This window comes from Leptonotus elevatus, chromosome 6, assembly GCF_054856555.1.
Source record: "Leptonotus elevatus isolate MCC_2025b chromosome 6, RoL_Lele_1.0, whole genome shotgun sequence".
In the NCBI taxonomy this organism is placed as follows: domain Eukaryota; kingdom Metazoa; phylum Chordata; class Actinopteri; order Syngnathiformes; family Syngnathidae; genus Leptonotus; species Leptonotus elevatus.
In genome coordinates, this window is record NC_141244.1 from 19289008 (window position 1) to 19314413 (window position 25406).

Genomic DNA, 25406 nt, shown 5'->3' on the forward strand with positions numbered 1-25406 from the left:
TTATTTGTACAAAAAAAAAAGTGCAGCAGACTAAGTTTATTTAACCCGAGATCCTCAACGGGTCAATTTGACCCGCAACGTGACAAGTGGGTTAAAGCTGATTGTCTTGTTTCTGTTCTATATGTTCCGAGTGTGCTTTCTCTTGCCTTTCCGTCTGATTTCCATACGGTTGATCCTCATTGCTCAGCTCAGCTTATTGTTCGCGGGTCCTCAAAAGGTTGGCGAGTCCTCGCGGGGGAGATAAAAAGGCAAACAAAAGCAAAGTCCGTCATGTCGGTTTTGTCACGCTTTTTTTTTTTGCACGGCATGACAACCCTGCCATATGTACGCTCTTCCTCTGTGGTTATGCTGCAGCGTGGCAAATACAATTTAATACAAGTTTGAAGTCACGATTCAAATCACATTAGCTCAGGGCTTATTTTCTTCACGTCATTGTCCTTCATTGCGATGCTTGTCTTTATCCCATCTGGAGAGGTTTTTGGGAAGCCTTTGCTTCTTCTTCTTCTTCTTCTTCTTGTTTTTTTTTTTTATTATTATGGAGGAGGAGGGAGAGTTGCGGGAAAGCGCATCCGTCTGAGATCAGGTTGTTAATACCCACCCACGTAACCGCAACACACACACTGCATCCTCATCGAGCGTTTTGTTTCTCGCCGGATGAGTGACGCCTCCTTTGACGAGGGATTAAAGACGGCAAAGAAAAATATGCCGATAAAAAGGCGACGCGTCTTTAAGTCGACACCCGCGTTCTTTTTATTTCTTCTCTTATTTTACCCAAAGACGCTTTCCCCATCCTGCTTTTTTTCCGCTTCCGACGGAGGCCGCGATGCCCTTCGCAGTCTTTGTTCGCACCCAAAGAAAGACTTTTTTCCAATTTTGGGCTTGAGTAATTGAGGATAGACAAATAGTCCGTCCAATTTCATATCGATGGGTGAAACGGATCAATAAATACATAAAAGAAATGCTAATTGAATGTAAACATAATAAGGCTTTGAGGTCTTCAGACTCAGTTCTATTAGTGGAGCCCAGAGTTAAAAGCAAACACGGTGAAGCAGCTTTAAGCTGTTATGCTGCACACAAGTGTAAATGCTTTTAAATTTGGCTTAAAAACAGTTTTTCTTCCATATCTACGCAATTTTAAAACAAAAATGTCCAAACTGTGCGTTCTTTTACTAATTTCAGCAAGCTACGTTTTTAATTCTTTACTTTGCTTTTAAATGTCTTTAACTTTTTTGGTCCTTGAGACTTTTTTGTGTGTGCGTTCTGTCATGATCAACATGGTGAAACTTTCGGTGAGTTTTGTTGGGGTTTGTGGGACCCCAAACATACCAGGATACACGTGCTTGCAAACATTTTCCGGCCATGTTGAGGGCCCCAAAAGGCGGGTCAGTTGATTCTCTTCGTCTTATCATTAGTGTTGTTTTGCTCTGAGCAACCATGACATGCACGAACCATTATACTGAATTGAACAATGTTTCGATTTAGACAAAAACATCCAAAACTTCATCCATAGACATTTGCATGGATGTTCACTTCTTCTTCTCCCTTGGGAATGTGCATGGATCAAACACAAAAAAAGTACAGAAACATTCAAAACAACCCAAAATTATTCGACCGCCTTGTTTTTGACTAAGAAAAAACACAACATGGAATGCCTTAAAGCATTTAAACTAATAACTTAAGTGATTTTGGTTAATATCAAGAAAATGGCGAGATATCAGCTCTTAAAAGAACCTCTTATGAGCTACAGTATTTCTGTTGTCGTCATTGTATTTGTCGTACCTCAAGTTGTATTGCGTCGCAATAAGTTCATCGCAGCATGTCGGGTTGGATGTTTTGGAGTAAACACAAAAAGTAAGGGGCGGGAGTCGCGATATTATCTTGCAATATTTTGCCAACAGTAACAACATGCATCTGTGTAGTGAACATTTGTAGATGCATACATCTATTTTCTTCCAAAATTGGGTTACAAAGGCAGCAGCTTAGACTTGGGGGCATTTTCCTGCCCCAGCCACTTCGTCCAACCCTTCCTGAGGATCCTGAGGGGCTTCTCAGGTCAGTTGGGAGACGTGGTCTCTCCAGCATATCCTGGGTCATACTCAGGGCCTTCTTTTGGTGGAATGTGTTCGGAACACCTCACCGGAGATGCCTGAGCCACCTCATCTAGCTCCATACAAATATAATAAATAAATAAATAAAACTACAGGTCAGTTGGGAGACATGGTCTCTCCAGCATGTCCTGGGTCAAACTCAGGGCCTCCTGGTATACCTATGATATAATGAAACCATAATTAGGGGTGTGCCAAAAAATAAATTCTCATAAGAATCGCGATTGTCATTTAGTATGATTCTGAATGGATTTTAAATGTCCCAAAATCGATTTTGCTTAAATTATTTTATACCGTCTTGCCCTTGTTTGTGTGTGCCTTTATTGGGAGCGCTGTTCATGTTGTGCACGATTTGGCCACTTAGAGGCAGTGTAGTTCTGCGTGTTTTGATACACAGTTAAGTTGTAGCCACATTAGAGAGTAGAAGGAAAAAGTCACAATCAAGTTTTTTGCAGTGTAGGAAAAGCATATGCCGGTGAGTAATGTTATGATGCTTCCCTGTATACATTCCTGTAGCGTTTTGTATGAATAGCCGTTCTTTTGAGTGATAAAAGTGTAGCGCGCTAATTAGCATTAGCGAGTCAGACTGGAGTAGACCATGACGATTCTTTGTACATCTATAGATTGAAGCAGAAGTCGTTGTCAATCAAATCATTTTGAATTTTAAAAAAATCGAATCGTGAGCCGAGATTCTCACCCCTAACAATAACTAACTCTCTCGCTGTCAAGAAATAGGCTAAGACGTTACGGAATATTTGCCCAACTTATTTTGCGCTTAACATAGTGGAGACGATCACGAGTCGTGCTCTTTACGTGAGGTCGTTAATAAAACATGCAAAGCATCCACTCCACCACAACGTGTGTGTTTCGGTGTGTGTGTGTTTTCGAGTGCAGGAAGGATGACATCAAATTGTCAATAGCAGATCTGAAATGATGACAATTGTCGTGTCTTGCATTTCCTGTATGTTGGCTTTTCGCCTTGTTACACATTGTGAAACCTGTCCACCCACACACACACACACACTCACGTAAAATCCCTTGTTTATTCCCAGAATATAGTTTTTTTGTAAATTGTTCATTTCATTTTCATTCATACACCCACTGGTCTAAATATCGGGTACACCTACATAAATGTCGTAAAATATGAATTTTATGACATAGGATAATACAAACACATGTTGCATTATTAACATTTTAGACTCAGTCTATATTAAAAAAGATTTTTCCCTTTTGGGTTGGATACCCCTTTTCAAGCTATTTTTGTTGGTCAGAAAATACCTGTGATTTTGTATGGGCCATTTTGGCATCAATATAAAAAAAAAAATTAATATGTAAATGAGCTTTGCTCCAATTGGGTCACTGTTGACCTTCATTTGATGCAATGAGAAACAGCTTTCCTCTGATTGGTAGCCACCACCCTGTTTTTTTATGGTGTTGGCTTTGCTCGTGTCGGCAGAATTGTGGCCGGCCATGGTGCACTTTGGACTTTTTGTAAGTCCGCCTCCATTGTGACTCTCGGTGACCTTGCGACCTCCAATTGAGCACACTGACGTGGTCTATCCATAGTTGAGTCTCAGTTTTAAATCCGCCAATATGCGGACGCCATTCTGTACAGTGTCTGTGGATCTTTCACTCAAAACCCATCAATTGTATGGTGTGTCAAAGTTTACATTGATGAAGCCATGCTCCACAAACACAGCACAATTCTGCTTTTGAACGTTTTTCCCAAAACTAATTGAAGCAGTTTAGTCTTATCGTCGAGTGGGCGTGTAGCAACTAGGGCTGGGTATCGATTCTAATTTCCTCAATCGGTTCGATTTGGATTTTTTTCGATTCAATTCCATTCACTTCACTTTAATTGATTAATTATAGAACATCAATTCTTCTTAAATATCAAGGATATGATAAAAACTCCACAAACATTAAATTCCAAATTAATAAAGTTTTGTGGAGGAAGCAACTGGTTAAATGATTAAGTGTTATAATCACTTAACTTTTTAAAGATTTTTGACGTTTTTGGGATGTCTGCATTCAATTTCATCCCCAAAACGTAAAAATAATAAAAATAAAAACAAAGATAAAAAAAAAGAAGACACAAGTGTTTTTCACATAGCAGCGACGATTTGCTTCAGCAAGGGTGAAATGAAAATATTTTCATAATTCTAATTTAATAATTGTAAATGTAAATGAAAAAGATTCTGAATTGTCTTAAAGTAGAAGTCAGGTATTTCATAAATGTAAGAAAATATTTTTAAATTCATGTGAATAGTAAATGTCAAGAAAATAGTCAAATCTCCAAAATACCTCAGCCTTTAAAAATTCTATTTTCTTATAAATTTATGGGAAAAAGATTTAAAAATAATCGATTCATGGTTTTATGAACTTATCTCGTAAAGGAAAATTGATTCGATATCAATTATTAATTATTATTATTATTATTATTTTTTTTAGACCCAGCCTTATAGCAATCATGATGTCACCCCCCCCCCCCCTTCTTGAGTCATGAGCAAGGCCACTTGCGCTGTATGTAATGTGCACCGTAAACGAACCGAAGTTAGCTACGGATGCTACATTGATAGCATGAATTATTTGTTTATTTATTTGTGTTAGTTGTTTTAGTAACATACAATCACAAAAGGTGATAAACGTTTGAGAAGAAATGTTGCTAATTCCGCAACGTTTCTGCATCATTTCCTTTAGCTCCGTTTTGCGAGCCTAACTGACAGTTTCTTAAAATGTGTCTCCTTTAGAAAGTAAATACCAGAAACTCTCAATAATACAACAATCAGAATGAGCATTTTTGGTGACATAGCCAGTGTACCTAATATTGTGTCCTGTGGTCATAAACAACACATTAGCATCAATGCAGCAGATTAATTGACTCAAGCGGGATGTTTTTTTGTTTTGCTTTTTGGTGGGATTATTAAATCCTCGGGTGCCTCCAATAACACTATTGTGCGCGTGAATGTGGAGCTGAGACGTCGCTAAAGACCCCCGTCACCTCCCCGCCGCCCACCGCTCAGACTAATTTGTATTAGTAATCGCAAATAATGCTATTAATGCCCATTAGCAGCGAGGCGAGGGGCGAGCAGGAAGACATTACACCTACGTGCACTCAGCCTCTAAATAAAGACGCTACCTCCGCGCCGAGCCAACTATTCTGCATTTCCATAATCATTCCCGTCTTCTCTCCCATTAGTGTCTGTTTTTTTTAAATATTTCTTTTTTTTACTTCCCACCCCCCCGCTCCTCCTCCTAAATAGACGGAATATTCTTGTCCTGCGGTTTAAAGAGCGCAGGCCCAGGTGTATCAAACGTGTAATGACGACTGACATTTAAACGCCTTCGTGGCTCTTCGCGTTCTCTTTACAAACGTGGCCAAGCGGCAGCAAATCCGGCGTGCCGTAATTATGACACGCGAGTGAGTGTGTGTGTGTGTGTGTGCGTATGTGTGGGTGTGTGTGTGTGTGACCGGGTCACAGTGATGCAGAATGAGCTCCAGTTACACCCGCGTTCAACTGGTGATTAACTGGTTGTTTAAACGCATGCTATTCTGAGCCTCCCAAAAGTATTTCTCCACTGAACCTTTCAAAATACTTCAAAATAGTCACGTCATTCAAAGCCATTTTGGGAACTGTTTTGAAAATGTCTACTTTTCCATGAAAACAATCAAATTGAAACAAATTAGCACGTATTCCGCATTTAATTTATGCTTCCATATATTAGAAGTTATTCAAAGTGACTCAAAGCGTTACAACTTCAACTTGTTCATCTCATTCAGGGCATCTTGGGAACTATTTTTTTTTTTTTAAATAAGGCTGTCAAAATTAATCGACAAGCAATCGATTATCAAAATAATTGACACCTATTTTAACTCAATCACTCCCAGCCATTTTCACTGAAGCAACGCCCACAGAATATTGTGTTCTATTGTTAGAAAAACATGGAACCGACCAAAAGAAAGATTAGAGTCTCTTCTTTCATCAGGAAAAAAAAAGGATATTTGTATCTGTTTTACAGCGGTTAGCATTAGAATATAGCTACATTTCATCATTATTCACAAACCTGTTGAAAACACTGGCAAAAAGAACTTTTTGGTTGATCTCGTATACTCTGCTGCCACCTGCTGGCCGTTTTTTTAAATAACTACCATTGCTTTAAGGGACCTCTTCAGATCAGAAGCTACATCAACTTTTCCCAAATCCTCGTTTTCCAATGCAATGAATGGAGACACATTTTTCACAATTAAGACATCCTGCACTTCCACAGCTCGCAATTTAGCAACCGATTCAAACTGTTTGGCTGACTCGTGACATCTTAGGAACTATGTTCACCTTCCCAAAATTCCCACCTTATTCATGAATCCACATTTTCCATGGCAACATTACCATTTCAACAATTCCACAGCGTTTCAACATCAGCATTCACATGCAGTTTCTCAATAAATTGCAATCTCGAGTTATTCTTTATTTCTCCCCAAACAATACAACAAAAATGCTATATGGTAATTGATAATCAGCGGTGTTGCTTCGCCGGTGCGTTCAGTGCAAGTCTGCGCCCCTTCTGGATGTCAGATTTGAATTTTTTTTTTTTTTCCTCGCTGCAGCCATGTCGCTGCCAAGCTGGCTGGCTGGCAGCGTCGCCACCTGTTGGCCGTGCCAAGGCCTGGCAGGGGTTATCGGCGCTCTCTGATGGCGCCTGACAATCGCCGTGGAAATGACTGCGGCTGCTTGCGTCACACCATGGAGAGAAAAGGAGAATATTTCCCCTCCAAAGCTGACAAATAAGAGAGAATGCAGTGCAAGGCGTGTTGACACACACCTTGTTTTTTCTGCGGCGGCTCCGCATGGTGCCCAGCAAGTATAAATGTGTGTGCGTGTCGGTGTGTGTGATGCAGAGCCTCCTGTTCACTTTTCTTTTTTTTTAGTAGCTCCGCCAAATTGGTCATGTTTTCATTGGCTTTTGTGAGCTAGTTATCAGGATTACGCCACAAAAATATGACAATTGGGCTTGTGGGCGTTGTTTTTTTTTAAATTCGAGCCCCCGAGTCAAGCTTCACTGAGCAACATGAAATTTGGTAGGCATTGTCTAAGAAGAGGTCTTAAAAACCCGTGCCTGAAAACGTACACGAAGTTTGCTATTTTTGATGGAATGGGCCCTTTTATGATCCTTTGAAAAAAGTTTCACTTAGCAACATGTATGTCTATCATGAGTAGAGCCACAAAAAAGTCATGTCAGAAGTCTGACATTTTAGATTTGAACAGTTTTTTGGGGGGTCAATTTGGTCGTTTACATGGGTCCTTCAAAGATAGACATCCTCGAGATTTTTCTTTGTAAATTCAGCCCCTGTAGCAAGTTTCAAAAACACACAGGAGGTCTGCCATTTTGGTTTAAAGCGGCCATTTTGGGGCAGTTTCCAGTCCTTTTAAAGACAAACTGGTAGCTATTTTTGCTGTAATGCTACCAAATTTGAAACACATATACTAGACATATGGGTGATACATAATAAATGACGGAGGTGGCAAATCCAGGTCTCGAAAGTAAAATCCCTGCCACAGTTTGGCTTTAGCCCCTTTCGCTAGCTAGCTAATCCCTAACATGTAACCAAGCATTCAGGGAGCTAGCGAGCGAGCTTGCTAGCTAGCACCTGGGGCTAAAGGCAAACTGTGGCAGGGTTTTTACTTTCAGGACCTGGATTTGCCACCTCTGCTAAATAATGAAAAAGTTGAGTTTTTGTCATTTGTGATTGAGTGTCGCATGCCAGTAAAGTTTGACGACTCGCCATGAAACTCTTAATAAGTTAGTAGAATATAGTGTGACTTGGCAACGTGAACTTTGGTAGACACTCTTTCTGAGGATTTCACAACAAAAATATGCCAATTTTCTTTTTAAATTGATATCTCACAAGATTCAAGAATAAAACTATCCAAAACACAAATTGCTACTTTTGTGGGTGTTTTTGAAAATTCAACCTTCGGATCCAGCTTCACTGTTTACTATGAGCAGACCCACCTTTTTATTTTAATTTAATTTATTATTATTATTATAAGTTATGTCTGAAAGACAAAGGAATTCTGCCATTTTTGTTTGAAGTAGATATTTTAGGGTCATTTTATCTATTCGGGGTCTTTTAAAGCCAAATTTATGATAGATGATTTTGCCCATTTGCTTATAAATATGCAGGCCCAAACCCATATACTTTTTTTTTCCATTAGTGAATCAGTCAGCTAAATTGCTTATTCAGATTGTTGATCCACAAGTGAAACACTGCAAAAAGGACAGTATAAAATTTAAGAAGAAAATATAGTAAAATAAGAAAATTATTAAAGTTCAAATTAGCAAAATTATCTGCCAACAGAACAAGAATTTTTTACTTAAATTTACCTGTAAGATTTTGGAAAATAAGAAAATAATACGATGCCCATACCAACCACAGCGGTCTTGAAAATAGGATTTTTAGACTAAACACAAGTAATATTGACTTTTTTCAAGCTGTAATATATATAACTATTTTCTTAAAATACATATGTCTTCATTTACGTTTGGCCAACTTCGCCTGAGTGTCAACCAGGGAGATAACAGGACCCATCACTCTAAAAACAGTTGGGTCAAAAGTAACCCAATTATGGATCAAAAATGGACCGATTTATGGGATAATTTGACCCAACTTTCTGGGTTGTTTTATACAAAATAACCCTTTTTTTTTTTTACCCAAGTAAAGGATCTGACCAATGTTTATGAGAAATTATATCTTATTTAAGATTTCAGTTTTTGCAGTGAAGTTCCATACGCTTTTATTGGAAAAAATTCGATAAACCACGTTTGAAACCAGACACTTAATTACACAAAACCAATTATGGCTCATTTGGATGTTTTTAATAATTTGGAGTTCATATAAACCAATAGCTGACTTGTTAAATCCGGTTAAATTTAAGATATTTGTTCTGGAAATGTTTCCATGTTACGTGTCACCCAATTTTGGTGTTGGTCGGACACTTACAGTTATGTCAGGGGCAATTTTTTTCCCCTTCCTTTTCTCTAACGAATGAATCATTATTGTCATTGCACATGCACAGGAGTACAGAGCAAGAAAATTCATGCAAACAGTCACAACCGGTCCAAGGAACATGAAATCAACAATGACCATCAGAGGAATACAGAATGGGAGGCCTGGCAGGCCGCGAGAAGCGTCCCGAGTTTCTTTGATTAAAAGAAAGAAAGAAACATAAGGAAGGGGAAGGGAAAAAAACACGGTCCAAGTTGTGCTCCTTTTAAAGAATGGCACAATATTCCAAGAATCCACAAAGTGATTATCAAAATACAACTTGCTCCGCCCACATTAGATGGCGTAGTCAATTAGCCTACGATCCGTGCTTCTGCTTGGGGGTTATTCAAGCTAATTCACTTGCAATGGCTGCTTCAAACCCAAATGGTCGACTTCCCGTTCAACTTTAGGCACGAGTGCTTGACACTTTTTCGTACGTCCTGTTATGATAGAGGTCCACCCAATTTCGTGTTGATTGGCGAAACGGGTGTCGGGGCTATTTTTCAAAGTTTACTGCGAATTTGTGATCATCGCATTTGGTGCCATATACACGAACTTTCCTGTGAATTGGTGACACAGATGTGGGGTGATTTTTTTTTCTTCTCTTTCCCGGCCGGGGGTGCTACTGAGCGAGTTTTGTGGATGGGGGGTCATTTTCGGGGACCAATGAACTACATACATTTTCACCAGGATCCACACGCTTGCAAAAATGGGTGACCTTTCACCTTTCAGCCATGTTGAGGCCTCCCTCATAGTTGATTACCGTCATTTATTTGACATCATAAACGAGACTTTTCTCTTGAATGCAGAACCATCTCACCTCTCTTCTACTTCCTGTTTTTGTTTCTGAATTGTTAAAAGAAAAAGAAAAAACACCTTTGCAGCAGTCGTGACTCTTTTACAATGCTTGCCGCCGCCCCCTCAAAACTTTAGCGCAAGGCATCGTTCCGTCTGAGGTGACAACGCTTCAGTCGTAGTTTCCTGCTCGACGCTTCCGTTCTCGCCTCTTGCAGGGAATTCAGTAGGACCAGGCAAACTTTTGACCTCACACGGGTGGGTGGAACAACAACTGGGGGGGGGGGGGGGGGTAACCTTGATGCAACACTTCTTCTTGTAAGTTCTTTGGCTTTACGTGAAAGTGACTGTGGTCGCGTGTTTATCCAACAGCGGCTTTGCAAAGACGAGATGATGACTGTGTTTACCGTTGCGGACTGAAAATATGGTCGCGCTTGCACATGCGCTTGATCTCCCAAGGATGGAGGATAGCTAGCAAACGCACTTCCTGTTTGCTGGTTTCCTGTTCTTCTATCTTCACCACCTTTGAATTATACAATAGTATATGCAATAATCCTCAAGATAAAAACGAGTAATTATAGTGGAATTTGCGTAGTCATACATGGCCACAAATCGGAATCGGATCGCGATTTGTTTTAGAACGTATCAAAAGGTAGTAAATGCTCCATTTTCATATGTACCTAGTGGGCCGTGTACAGTCAGTGAATTGGGCGAGGCAACCTATTAAAATATCAACACCCTCGCTTTTATTCTCACTAATTGACCTATTTGTGGCAAGCCGCTTTGTCCTTGACAATCACGCCATGTTTTTGTGGTTCAGTAAAAGTACTGCGATAGTATGTGGAGCCTCAAAACCTCATCAGTTGCAGCTCGTAGATGTGCCAACGGTCATTTCCCATGAGGGTCCATGCCAGAAAAGTTCAGCCATGCCGCTTAGGTGACGGGTCCGAAATGCTCATGACCGTTTTAGGATGCAGATAGCTTGGGCCTGATATGGATTGTTTCTATTTGCATTATTCCCCCATCCACCCATTTTCTACGTATCCTTGTTCGGGAAAACCCACTGTATGCAGGGAGGCCAGAGACCAGATTCGAAACCCTAAACCTCAGAGCTGATGTGTTAACCACTAGTGTAACGCTTCATTAATTCCTATGGGAATAAATGATTTTGAAATCCCAACCTCAAGAGTTTAGTTTAATCAAATCTCCTTTAGATTTATTGACACGTCAAAGAGACATCAGCTGGCAGTATATAAAAAAGGCTCGCTTCATTAATTACAATGTCAGCTTGCGAGTGTTTGCACAATCTGTCTGCACTCTCTCGATGTGCGTCTTTCTTCCGAGTTGACAGTTGGGGATTTAGTGAAGCGTGTCAAATATTTTTGTGTGCTAAAACGTCGCCATGTCAAGGCACAATGACCTGCTACACAGGTTTCCTTGGCTGTGAAATGACACCGCAGACGCCGGAATGTGGCGGCGACTCGGATGTCTTCGCCGTTGTTTGTTGACAGCACCTTTGTTATGTAATGACAACTGTCAGAAAAGATTTACTTTTTTGGGGGTTTTAGCTACTTGGATGGCCGCAGATTGTTTTGCTCTGGCTTGCTTTTCATGTGAAACTGTTTTTAACCATGCATGCCTAACATTTAATTTATATTCTGATGGCAGAAAAAGTCAATGATAATATTAAAAAAAAAAAAATAGATTCATAAACATTTTTTGTTGGCAAAATGTTTGTTCTTACTGTCAACTATATTTATTTTATTTCTACATATTATTTGGCGTGTTATTTTGATGACGAGGTTAAAAACATTTACCTTATGTTAACTTTACCCAAACTTAATACCAAGTTGCAAAGTGTTTTTTTAACCCCATTTTTTATAATATGCTATCATAATGGCACAATAGGAGTTAATTTGACATGTTTGGGGCTCAAATTCTGCTGAAAAAAGTTCGACAACCCCCAGCTTTTCCACCCTGATGATTTGTAAATACAAACAAAGAGTGGCCGTGAAAATATGAATGATTGATTATACTGATTTATAGTTGCCACTGTTGCTAATAAATTCAGGGGGCCTTCTCACTCCAATCAGGCTGATTATAAATTCCTCCGCGCACTTTTTCCACTTTAAAACCCCCACCCTCCTGCCCCGCTATCGGGACTTTTACGGCCGGTGTGCAGGTGGAATCATCCGCTCCTCTCCAGGGACTAGTTTACCGTCAGTTTACCCCCACCACCCCGGAAATGTTGCAGCCCCCTCGGCCGCGCCATGTGCCTGCCGAGGGGAGAGGGAGCATCGGGGAGCAAACGAGAGTGAGAGAGAAAGAGCGAGGGAGGGAGGGAGATGGAGAGAGAGAGAGAAAGAGAGAGAGAGAGGCGGAGGAGGAGGAGGGCGATGAGTCAATACAACTAATAATTTAATGGGGACACGCAGGGAGAGCCGGAGCGAGAGAGGGGGAGAGACCGAGAAGCGGATAACCGAGGCACAGGAGCTCCGAGCCCGAGCAGCAAGACACCTTCCTCCGCCTCCTCTTCCACCTCCAAGCGGCGGCGGCGGCGGCTATAGTAGCGGCGCGGCCAGCCCCGCGTCTGGGCACCCGGCTGGGGAGCGTCGTTTATTCGCCACATCGGGAAAGTGAACGGCACTTTTTGACCTCCCCGCGTCTTTTTTTCTCTGCTTGTTTTTAATGTGGCGAACCTGCTCCGTCTCGCGTTCCGGCTCCGCGCTACCAACAGCTGAGGGGACGGTGGCTCGCTCGTTCTTGCCTTCACGCTAGCTAGTTCCCAAGCACCCGGGTTGGAAGCGCAGTGTCGCCGGTGGCAGTGGCGGTTGTGGTGGTGGTGGTGGCGGCGGCGGCTACTATGTTCCGTTCCGTACGCTGCCCGCTTCCCGGTGGCGGCTAGCGGGCAGGCTGGCAGCACCCTCCCACGGCCATGTTTGTATTTTCTTGCGAAGTAGTGGCTAACGGCTCACTTTACACTCGCTTGTTGTTGTTTTTCTTGGGTTTGTTTATGAGCGTCCATGTCGCCGGACGGCGTAAGCTAGCGTAGCGCAGGCACTCACCCAAGCCCCAACACCGGTCGGTGGTCCCGCCTCTTGCCCGCCTCTTGCCCGCCGGAGCCTAAAGCCGGCTTGACTTCCGATCCCTCCCTCCCCATTTGAGTCACTCACCGGCCAGCAGGAAGTTTAGCCAATTATTTTGTATTATTTTCAAAACTTATCAGTCTACCCTGGCCAAACTTGAAGAAAAGAGGAATCCAAGTGGTGGCAAGCTGCTCCTTTCCAGGTTGGTTTCTTTCATTTGTGACTCCTTTATTGCACCTTCTCGATTTTATTATTATCATCAATAATATTTTTGTCATTTAATAATCCTGATCTGGAATTTATATATGTTGTTCATTCCCTGAAAGTACAAAATGATGATACACAAATCCATAATAACTTGTCATGATTAGAAAGGAGCAGCGTGAGGAATATATTTATTATTTATGTAGATTTGGCGTTGATCTGGGGGTGTGGATTCCTTCCGTATGCCCTCCGCCGCCCCACTCTCATCCCTCACATTTCTGTCCTAATTGCAGGGAATTACTTGGCTCATTGCGCGTCATGAATGGTGGGAGTTGATGATCTTTGGACGCGGGGGTGGTCGAGTTTGTCCTCTTTGACAGGGCCAGTGAATTAACACGATGCACTGACATGCACCGTGACTCTTACACACTCGTGCAACCCCAACAAACGGCCTAATGGCCACTCCAACTCAGCCACGAGTGTATTTAAACAAATACAATTTGTGTTTTGTGTGTTTGTCTAGATGGATGGTGGGGGAAAGCGGGGGTACGCGTTCAACTGTCCATTCACACATATGATTACGCTTTTCTTGATTTACCTTTTGTTGTCATTGCGCCTTTTCCCAGAGATGGCTTTCTTCGGGTTTGTGATTTTGTTAAACTGGCCTTACTGTCGGGTCTTACAACACCTCTTGTTTGACAGCAGTTTTTTCATCATGTAGAAGAAAAAAAAAAAAAATCCCGTTTGGACGCATCTTAAATGTGGAACAAAATCTCTCCTTTCACTATCCTGTTCCACTGAAACTTCTTGTCATGTTGTGGGTAAAACGGATTCATTTAAAAGTCACAGAAATACAATCAAAACTTGAGCTTAGTCTAATTGATAGTTTTGTTGTTGCTATTTCTGACACTTTTGGATAATGACATGCAACCTGGTCAAACGGACACATTTCAAAGTAAAAATAAATCAAATCAGAAAGAGTTCAAATCGGTTGCAACTTTAAAAACTGACAATGTTTCATGAGATTTTTTTTCAATTTCTGACACTTTTTGGATAAGAAAACACATCTCGGTCAAATTGACACAAATTAAAGTGACGGAAATACTCTAGAAAGTAGTTGAAAGTAGATAAAACTTGTTCAAACAAAAAGGTCTTTGAGATTTGTTTCCATTTCTTTCACTTTTTCCTAATGAAACATGCTCTGTGTCAAAATGACCTAAATGTGATCGAAATTCAATAAAAACAAGGTCAACGTTGTTTAAATGTCTTATAATGGCAATGTTTTGTGAGTTTTTGTTGTCTATTTCTGACACTTGGATAATGAAATGTGCCTCGGATCAAATTAACTCATTTAAAGTTCCAGAAATACAATGATAAAATAAAAACTTAAAACATTCTTTGGGCGGGGGATTCTTTTAATTGCTGACACTTTTGGATAATGAAACTACAACATGGGTCAAATTGAATCTTTTTTAATTCAAGAACTACAATAAGAAGTAGTTCCAACTTCTTAAAACCACAATAATTATTGAGATAAATGCACAAGTAATTACTGTACAGGTGTGACTAATATAATCTATGTACATTGTAGGGCTGTCACTATTGAATATTTATAGAATCGATTATTGTATCGATTAGTCCATCGATTATTCGGATACAAATTAGTAGAGCATCACAAAAGCATATTTTCACAGAATCGTGTTTTTTGACCAATTATTGTTGTTTATTTGGTATTGTTTAGTATTCAAAACTAAACAACAATCAAGCAACATCACACAATAAGGATTGATGTACTCACCAACTTTTTTAAAACTCATTCAGCCACTGGTTTGGTCATTGTTTTAAAATGATTTGGTCATTGTTGTAGAATCTGGCACGGATTATCTCTACTCTTGAGTTAAAAGTTTTCTTTGGTTCTGAACAAATAAATGAATAAACTAGATTAAAAAAAATTAAACCACACCGTGGTTCAAATAGACCCAGAAATATTATTGCTATTACTGAAAAGTTCACTTAACAGTAGGGTTCAAATTGTTCGGACCTCTCTCATAGCCCTCAGACTGGATTGGAACGAAAAAATTAAAGTCCACACCTGTAAAGTTGTGACCTGGCAACATTCCACTTGCGAGATGGCACACAAACCGATGGATCGCTTCACAAAACCACAACCAAACCCCAGCCAAGCCTCAGCCCTGCGTGCTTGGCTGCAGAACCTCATAACCCGCTGTACGCATCCGAGCGGAATCTCCCTGCAAATTAATGTGTTCTTGCTTAAAAAAACGAGGCTTGTTTGACCCACCTCGCGTGGGACTCACTAGTGGGACGTCCATAAATAATACATGCGATGTAGTTATAAAAAAAAAGAAGAAAATAAAGCGAACACGACAGAAAAAGCAAGGCTGACTGAAGTGCTAACACATAGGTGTCAAACTTCAGCCTTAACAAAAAGGAAAATCTTACAATAGTCTGTTTGCTAAAATGCTAACAGTTGGTATGCTAACAACATCCTGAATACAAAAAACACAAAGGAACATAAGGATTTAAAATGCTGCATAGCATTTCCAATGAGTGTTGATACCATGCTAACAGTTGCTATGCTAACAATTAGCATGATAACCTAACTGGCAAAAGCGCTGAGGCACATTGATAAGGATTTTACATTTTTACCTTACTATGTGTAATGACAATTGATGTAATGCTAACATGCTAACAGTTTGTATGCTCACATATTGCAAGATAGCAAGCTGAAAAAGTGCTGAGGCAGATTCATAACGATTTCCTATGGTAAGGAAGCATTTCAAAGGCTATTAGCTCACATGCTAACCTGCTAACAGAGCCTATGCTAACGTAGGGCAGCAATAAGTCGTAGCCCGCCACATGAAACCGATTTGGCACCCCTGCGCTAACATCTTTTCCCCCGTCTCTGCAGGTGACCACAGCGAGTCGAGGGTTGCTGAGATGATGATGGACCATCTCAGCGAGACGTGTCTGGGCAAGGAGAACGCCGAGCTGGTCAACAGCATGGCCGAGGCCAAGCCCCCGCCGGCCAAGCTGCCCCGCATGGAGCAGAACGGCAGCCCCCTGGGGAGGGCCAGGCTGGGCAGCACTGGCGCCAAACTGGCCGGGCTGCCCTACAAGCCCGCCAATCACCTGCTGAAGACCTGCCACAAGCGCGGTATGTTGCTTTTACTAGAGGGGATTACTTGCCGTCAACACCGCTGGTTCATGGAGAATTCACGCCAGCATCAGTATCATCATAGCGTAGCGCTAGCTATTACCGAGAGTTTGACCCAACGCACATGGATTTAAAGGACCAAAAAAAGTAAAAAACAAACAAGAAAAACTTGCCAAAGGGATCATGGTGGTTAAAATTAAACTAAAAAGTAGGAAAATTCTCCGTAGCAACGCAACCAGTGTGCACTCCGTTTGGTTCAGATACAGTCAAATATCGACGCCTTCTCAAAAAACTCGGCAAAATAATTTTTTCAGATTTTTTTCAGGAAACACAAAAAATTGAACCATTTGCATCATGGGGGGATGATTTAGGTAAAAAAAAAAATATTGTTTGCCCCAAAAAAAATGACATAGACAATTATTTTAAGAGGGTGAATATGAGGTTTTGGAAAGCGCTTTGGACACCATATGATGTTGATTAAACGCTGTATCAGTGGTATCCAAGCTTTTTCCTTTGAGGGCTGCGTACAAAAAAAATAAAAATAATCAAAGGTTGCAAAGACCACTTTGACATTGACAAATACACTAAAACCAATAAGTCAAGCAGTTATGTATAATAGTTATTTTTGCATTAAAAAAAAAATGTTTTCAACACTTGTCCGTCCCTTTAACAGGTGTTGAAAAATTACGTAATAATAAGTTGGGGATTCTTAACAATAATTCGTTAATAAATGGTAATTGATTAATTGAATGAATAATCCAAAAAATATTGTAAAAATATTCATTAAATACAAATTTTAAGCATTGTCTGCTAGTTAGTTACATACATACAGTTGTTCATTGTTTATGCGTTCATATGGTGGAACGATGCCGGCTTCTTAAATAAATTTACATATTCAAAAAAAGCGCTGGGAGCTACTCCGCTATGCAAACAAAAAATACCCTTCCAATGAATGTACTGGACTATTTCGGATTTGTCTATGCTTTCCTCTATCACTTCAACATTTATTTTTGCACCATCTTTTGTTTGCAACTATCTCTTTGCATAGTTGCGGTGTGCATCAAGGTTGGAATGATTACGTTAGCCCTATCGGAGAAATTGCAACGCAGTCTTTTAAACAAGCCCAGCCCGCAAAGCATGAACAAACTTTTACGATATAGTTTGGAACGCTAAATCCTGTGTGTGCCGATAGTAGGGGTGGAAATTGTCGCAATAGTTTTCCTAAAATAGCAAAATCATCACATTAAAGCATTTGTGCAATAATTGGTTGGGTTAGGGTTTGAGTTAGAGTATTAAGATTTAGGGTTGGGATTAAGGCGTTCAAATTCTTATACAATGGCGGAAGGGAGACTCAGGCCAGGGGCCCCAAGTCACTGGACGCCGTTTTATCCACAACTAAACATCAACACAATATCTCCACATTTGAGTACGACGCGGTTTTCAATCTTTGCCCATGTTTTTCAGCAATTATCTTCAAACATCGATTTAGAAACAAATCTCCCAATTCATTTCACAGTGGGCTTTAACTGTAACTAATGAAATAAATTTTTATCGAGTTTCATGTAATTCAACATTAAAAAGAAAAGGACTAGAAAGAAAAAAACATCTCGTGTCCAGCGTCCAGATAGAAGAAGAATCGTTATGTAATTGTGTGAATACACCAGAAGTCCAAAATCCACAAAGGCAATATTAATCATATTTGATGCAATTCCGTAGCCAAAGATAACGACACGATACATAATAGATTTTTTTAAATTTGTCCCTAGAAAAATAGCGTGACATCATAGCGTGGCACTTAGAACGGCTTTGAACATAACCTTTTGGCTACATTATCCCAATGGACAGATGCCAAAAATTGATACGCTGTGACTCACTTAGGGTTACACAAAATCCCAACTACTTTGTGAAAACAGGCTTAACTTTTTTCTTAAGTGGAAAAGTGTGATGAGCTGGGTTTTTTGACGGCCTGGACAATTTGTAGATTTAATAAAGATTTGGCCTATTAATAAGAAAAAAAGGCTGATGAGTTTAATCCAATCACACTCACTGCCAGTTAAAGTTGAGTACAACATGCTAGCCCTCATCCACCTCCCACCACAGTCCCCACTGCCTGCATGCATGCTCTCCAAAACTCTTAAACCCTCGTCACAATGCTCCTTTAGTCATCGCAGCATGCAAACACACACACACACACACACACACTTATCGTGGCAGACAATGGCAAACAGAGGAGCACTGTGAGAATCATCGCTGTGTCGTGCTGCTGTGTCATCGCTCCTCTGACTTTTTTGTTTACACGCCCGCAACTTTCCTGTCCTCTAACAGCCACTTTGCTATTATGACATTGTCTTTTCAATATGCCAAAACTGTCCAGAAACAGGTGGCATTTTTAATAGTTACGTTTTTTAATGAGTTAGGAGGTTCTCAGCCTAACAAAATGGAGGATAAATAGTCTTCTGCTGCTATTCGTTTTTTTATATTCTCTCAATTTTTATTACATCTACAAGTCTGGAAAACAGAGACAACCAAAAAACAAAAATGGACCTTTATTTGTTGCAAATAAATGCTCTAAGCTTGTGATGAAATGTGATACAACCGAATCAATTGTAAGACAAACAAACAAAATGTTTTGGTTTGCATGGAAGTAAATCAGTATGTATATATTTTTAAAGGAAACAAAAAATATAAAATTCTCCTGCTGGCCTTCATTTTAATAACATTTTCCCCATTTATATACAGGGGGGGGGGTGCAAAAATAAATAACTTATTGTGTTTATTATCTAATAATATAATATAATATAATATAATATAATATAATATAATAAATTCGATGTAGAATTTTCCCAAAAACTCCTCCAGCTTTTTTGTTTACCCGCCTGCAAGTTCCCCATCCTCCAAGAGCCATTTTGCGATTATGACATCGTTTTTCTTTAACCCCGCCAAAGCTGTCCAAAAAAGAGGTGGTGTTTTTTTCTCAATAGTTACGATGTTTTGTTTTTGAAATGAGTTTGGAAAAGCTGCAGGTTCCGAGTCATTATTGCACTTGGCGTGAGTACAGTGGCTTTGTTTGGCTGCGAAGGCGTCCTCGGATGGGCCGTTTTTTCCTCGCCGTCGCTCCTTTTAAATCTGCGACTGTGGCGCTCCAGCTGAGAGAGCCTAATTCCTCACCTTCATCATTCTGAGTGGAAGGACCGAGGCGAGCCCAGCAGTCGTGCCGCGCCCCTGCCAAACCTTCATGAGAGGAAAAGCTTTGAAACACTAAACACTCGTTTATCGCGGGGGGTATGTACTGGACCCGTCCGTCACTGATAGGGGAAATCTTGCGATGCACTGTGGAAAGACCATATAATAAATTTTTTGAAATTGTTGTCCTCCAAATAAGTTCTCCAAATGCTTTTATCCCCTTGTTTCCGAGCCTCTATTAACAAGCTGAAACAATTCAAATGGAATTAATCCTGCCCCACAACCAAGTTTTGTTTACCTTGATTTAATTTCGTTAAAATTAAATATTGATATTTTTGCTACTAAAGTCACGGTGCAACTTCTTAGCCCATTTTAAAGTGTAAATTAAACCAAATACAAGTATAAAACAACGATTTTGAAATGTTACAAAAATGTGAACTGAAACTTCTTCTGCTCGCCTCATTTATGTTGTAAAATTAAGTTTGTTTGACCATTGTTGGCTGGGAAGGCGTCCTCGGGTGTGCCGTTTTTCCTTTTCCTTTAAAATCTGCGATTGCGGCGCTCCAGCTGAGAGAGCCTAATTTCTCACCTTCATCATCCATGGCAGAAGGGCCTCGCCGAAGCCTTGCCGAGAGGGCCCACAGCGGGCATTGTGTCCGTGCGCCGGAACAATATTTACCGCCGCCCGTCTGCGGGCTACCCGGGAAACAAAGCCGGTATTGATCCCCCCTGCCCGCCCCTCTCAAATGAACCTACACAGCAGTCTTTATTGTTAGATCTTTATCTATTAAAATCGAGGCAGGAGGAAAAGCAGCCCTTTCAGCACATTCCCTGGCATCTGTGGACTGATTGATTGTTTTGCCAGGGCTCTGCACGCATCTTCTGGAATGCCAGGGTTTGGAAAATATTAGGACGTCATGTCAGTTTAATGGGAAGAGGACAATAGTGTGAGAACATGGCCGAGGTCTCATGGACTTAACGTTTCATCGCAGTGTGCTTAAAAGTATATTTTTGGTTTTGGGAGTGATTAATTTGCACCTGTGGTGATATTTGCACAGTATTTGAACTTTTAGCTACGTTTGCACAAGGATCCAAGGGCATTCCCACAATGAGGCTTGTATTGTACCACTAGAAGATTCTCATAATGCTTTTAGTTCTGCCCGAGAATTGTATATGGTGTGGTCCCGTTTCTTGATGCTGTCCTCCAAGAACCAGGAAGTAGACTGCTAACTAACATACTCAGAATCGATTTTTTTAGTTTTGCTTGCTACTAATCGTAATTGAACCATTCACCTGTCCCAGAATCCAAAATCAAAACAAGTTTGTTTTTATTTGAACCTTTTTGATTTTGTTTTTCCAATTTCACAATAGAACTCTTCCCCGTTCCAGAATCCCAAATGGTTCAGTCCCGTCGTGCTGTCATTCTCCAAGAATTAGGAAGTAGCCTGCTAACAAACAAAATAATGGCGCTCCCCAAAATGTTTCCACTCTTATTTGTAATTTGAGTCACAATAGATCCATTGCCCCTGCCCCAGAATTCAAAATGATTTGGTTTTGTCATCCAATGTTGTCCACTATCTAAGTATTCGTGTTGTTTTCGGATGTGGATACAGAGATCACACTAATCCAATATTTATACAAAAAATCTGGATTGTAAAACCTAATCATCTCAGTCTAGCTGTATTTTTATTTTTATTTTTTTTAATTTAAAAAAATTACAATATATATATATATATATATATATATATATATATATATATATATATATATATATATATATATATAGCACAAAATCATACTGTTAAATTATTTTGTTAAATTGTTACATTAAAAAAGTCTTGACTGCTTGTCATTCATTTTGTGTTGATTATTTTTTGGTGAACATCAGGGGCAGATATCACAAGTTTGACTTCTTTCTGTCCCCTTTCATTTCTTTTTTTTAAGAGTAAAATAAACATTTGAATTGAATTGGATGGAAATTTAATTGAACAAAAATACTGTCATTATGTTCATTTCGATATATCAAATGCCGTTTACATGAACTTCCGCTGTCATGCGGAATCCACGTATCTCATGTTTTCATGTTCAAGTTAGTATTATACCTTATATTGCTATCATATATTGTTGCACATCAACATGAATACGTAATCATTTTTAATTGCTAATTTAATATGCAAAAACCAATTCCTAATTTATGATCGCACAATATGTAGCCAGTGCCAGCCGTCCATGTCAAAGTCTGAAGAGATCAAAATATTGGCTAAAGCATGTGGAAGCATCTTGTTTTCTCCACTTTTTATATTCCTGTTGTCCCAAAACTTTTGTCCAAACACAACGTTTTACACTGAATAACGACATCAAAAATGACTAACATCACTTCTTTAAATGAGCTCCAGCGTGTGTTACTGTGCAGGTTATTTCCCTGCCAAAGTGTTTGATTCCTCACTCTGGGCGATGAGACAAATAGGCTCCGGGTCAAGATAAAAATTGTCCCATAAAAGAAGAAAAATGCTTTTTTTATGATCTTCACATGGCCTTTGTGCATAGACAGCAATCGCTCAAAGAAGTTTTGCCGTGTGTGTGTGTGTGTGTGTGTGTGTGTGTGCCCGGCAGGCAACATGCTGCCCGTCTTCTGCGTGGTGGAGCACTACGAGAATCCTATGGATTTTGACAGCAAAGAGGAGCACGCCGAGTTTGTGCTGGTGCGCAAGGACATGCTCTTCAATCAGCTCATCGAGATGGCGCTTCTCTCGCTGGGCTACTCGCACAGCTCAGCCGCCCAGGCCAAAGGTAAGCGCCGTCGTGGCCTCTTGATCCTCTCGGTTTTGTTGCATTAATGCTTGTTCACTCACGGAATGACGCACTTAAGACGGCCATTAATTACTGATAGTGTGCATACAGTAGAACAAGTCAATGAAGAGGTTTGCATAGGTTGCATTTAACGGTGTTGAAAGACTTTAGTCAGGTTTTGTACAAAAACAGTGATAATAGGCAACTAAAATGTTTGCAATTCCAATTGACTAAAATTGATTTTTTTTCTTTCTTTCATGGATACATTTACAAGTTCTGACTTTTCAAACTGCTGTCTCCGTAAAACCTTTATTATCCCCATTAAAATAATAATAATAATAATAATAATACAAAAAATTATGGTAAAAAGTCTTCTGTTGTTTTCATTTATTTCATGTAAAAAAAAAAACTAAAATAATGAAAAAAATGCAACAATAACTTAAGATGAAACTTCTTTTGCTGCCTTATAGTTTTTTTTTGTTTGTTTTTTATCTCCCACATAATTTTTTTTTTAACTGGCATACAAGTATAAGAAGAAGTCAACCACTGGTGAATCAATAAAACAACTAGCTTAACTGTGATATTTCAGTGTGGCCAGTACTCACTGTGCCTGGCTTTTCCACCAGGTATGATTCAGGTGGGCAAGTGGAACCCTATTCCCCTGTCATACGTGACGGACGCGCCTGACGCCACGGTGGCCGACATGCTGCAGGACGTCTACCACGTGGTCACGCTCAAGATCCAGCTGCACAGGTTAGGATACGCATACACAGATACACCCCCCCCCCCCCCCCCACACACACACACACATACACACACACATGCTGGGTGTTCCACAGCAAATTGCTGTGGTGGCTAGAAAAACCTGGAGGGGAGATGGAAGTGAGGAAGAGGAGGATGGCTATCCATGCATTCAAGGGCAGCATGCTGGAAATAAACACAACCTTTTGTGTTTCTGCTGCTGCTTTGTGTGTGTGTCTTTGTTGATGAAGGTGGGAGACAGGAGAAGGAGGTAGGAAAGTGATAGAAAAAAAGGGAAGCGCAGATCTCCAAAGGCCTGCAGAACACTGGCTTAGTGTGCAGCTGGCACTGGTTCAACACCAGTGTTCAACACCAGTGCCACTTGGATGATTGTGTGTACGTGTGTGTGTGCCTCACACCTGCATCGAATGTATATGGATGGACGACATCCGAAGCCGTATTTTAGCTCGCTCTTAAGGATTTAGGAGAAAATAGCCGCTCATGGTTACATTCTAATTTAAGTCCTAAGACGGTTGCGTTTAACAATGCATCGTAAGAATACAAAAAATAAAAAATAAATAAGGGCAGCACAAGAAGTTCTTTCATGACGTTTGAAAATATTTTTTTAAATAGATTTTCTTTTACTAACATAAAAGGGTTTTAAGTGAACAAGTGACATTTCTAGACTCCCCCCCACCCCCTCCCCCCTCCCCTGATCTAGGGAAATGTTTTTGTGTCATGTGATGAGATCTGTCAGACAAATTCCAAAACGATCCGTAAATGAATTCATTGACTGTCATAAAGACACCATTTTATGCTCCTAATACGCTGTCCAATGGAAAGCATGTATCTTAAAGGGTTTAACAAAAAGAAATGTCCAAAACACAAATCTTTTTTTTCTTCTTATCAATCAACCCCCAAAATTTTTTATTTTCATGAATTATATATGAATTAAATCAATGCGTATGAATAATAGAAAAATACAATGAAAAGAACCAAGCCAACAAAGTTTTCTCCCTCACTTTGTTTTTTGTATTTTTCAACTTGACTGAAAATATTTAATATAACTTGTATGGGAAGGTGTTAAAAATAAATAAAAATAAAGGTTTGGTAAACGAAGAAAAAAAGCTTTAGAATTTTTAAAGTATTTTTTTTTAGATTATTTTTCTTTTCTATTTTTAACTATAGATCAGGTCAGTTTGACCCACACCATAACAAGACTGTTAACAGTGGTGTGTTCATTCTCAATAGTGCTATAGCCCCTGTAAGAACTTGAATGAATGGTCACATGTGTGCGTGTGTATGTGTGTGTGTGTGTGTGTGTGTGTACGTGTATATGGTGTCAACACTCTTGCGTACATTATGGTATACCATAGAAGAAAGAAGTATGTGAAGTTGTGAACCCTTTGGAATTAAATTTCAGCAAAAATTGGTCATAAAATGTTGTTTAATCTTTAACTAAATTACAAGAAAAATCAGTCTGCTTAAACTAATAACATGAATGCACTTGAATGAATGGTCACATGTGCGTGTGTGTGTGTGTGTGTGTATGTGTATATGGTGTCAACACTCTTGCGTACATTATGGTATACCGTAGAAGAAAAAAGTATGTGAAGTTGTGAACCCTTTGGAATTTCTTAAATTTCAGCAAAAATTGGTCATAAAATGTGGTTTAATCTTTAACTAAATTACAAGAAAAATCAGTCTGCTTAAACTAATAACACAAACAATTATATGTTTTCATTTTTTTTTATAGACCATAACATTCACAGGACAGGGAGGAAAAAGTAAGTCAACCCTTGGATTTAATAACTCTTTGACCCTTCTTTGGCAGCAATAACCTCAACCAAATGTTTACTGGAATTACAGATCAGACGTGCACAACGATCACGATTAATTTTGGAACATTCCTCTTTGCGAAACTCTTACAGTTCAGCAAGATTCCTGGGATGCCTGCTGGGAATGGCTCTCTTGAGGTCATGCCGCGGCATCTCAATCGAATTGATGTCAGGACTTTGTGTACAAAATTGTAGAAAGTAGGAAAAGGTTACAAAAGTAGCTCTAAAGGTCTTTAGGCCCGTCAGTCCGTGGTTCAACAAATTGTCTATAAATGGAGAAAGTTCCGCACTGTTGCTTCACGAGGAGTGACCGTTCTATATTTTCAGTAGAAAGCGTTGTCGTGATCGTGAGAAAAAATTAAGTTCATTGAAGGGAATGACAAACAACTTGTAAAAATGACATTCAACTCGGGCCATGTGTTGGGTCATCGTCGCTCAAGGCGC

The 25406-nt window shown here is 39.9% G+C and overlaps 1 protein-coding gene across 3 annotated transcripts in view; it reads left to right on the plus strand.

Moving 5' to 3' along the window:
* Nucleotides 1-25406, plus strand: part of satb1b (SATB homeobox 1b) — a 74040-nt gene that overhangs the window by 7221 nt on the left and 41413 nt on the right. Inside the window, exons 1-4 of one of the 3 annotated variants that reach the window (XM_086078257.1) lie at nt 12279-13233; nt 16165-16410; nt 22207-22383; nt 23010-23136. In XM_086078257.1, coding sequence (XP_085934383.1) covers nt 16194-16410; nt 22207-22383; nt 23010-23136 — 521 coding nt within the window. In that variant the 5' untranslated portion in view covers nt 12279-13233; nt 16165-16193. Of the gene's footprint in view, nt 1-12278; nt 13234-16164; nt 16411-22206; nt 22384-23009; nt 23137-25406 lie in introns of those variants that run through there. The other 2 variants (XM_086078255.1, XM_086078256.1) reach the window with 2 other exon arrangements.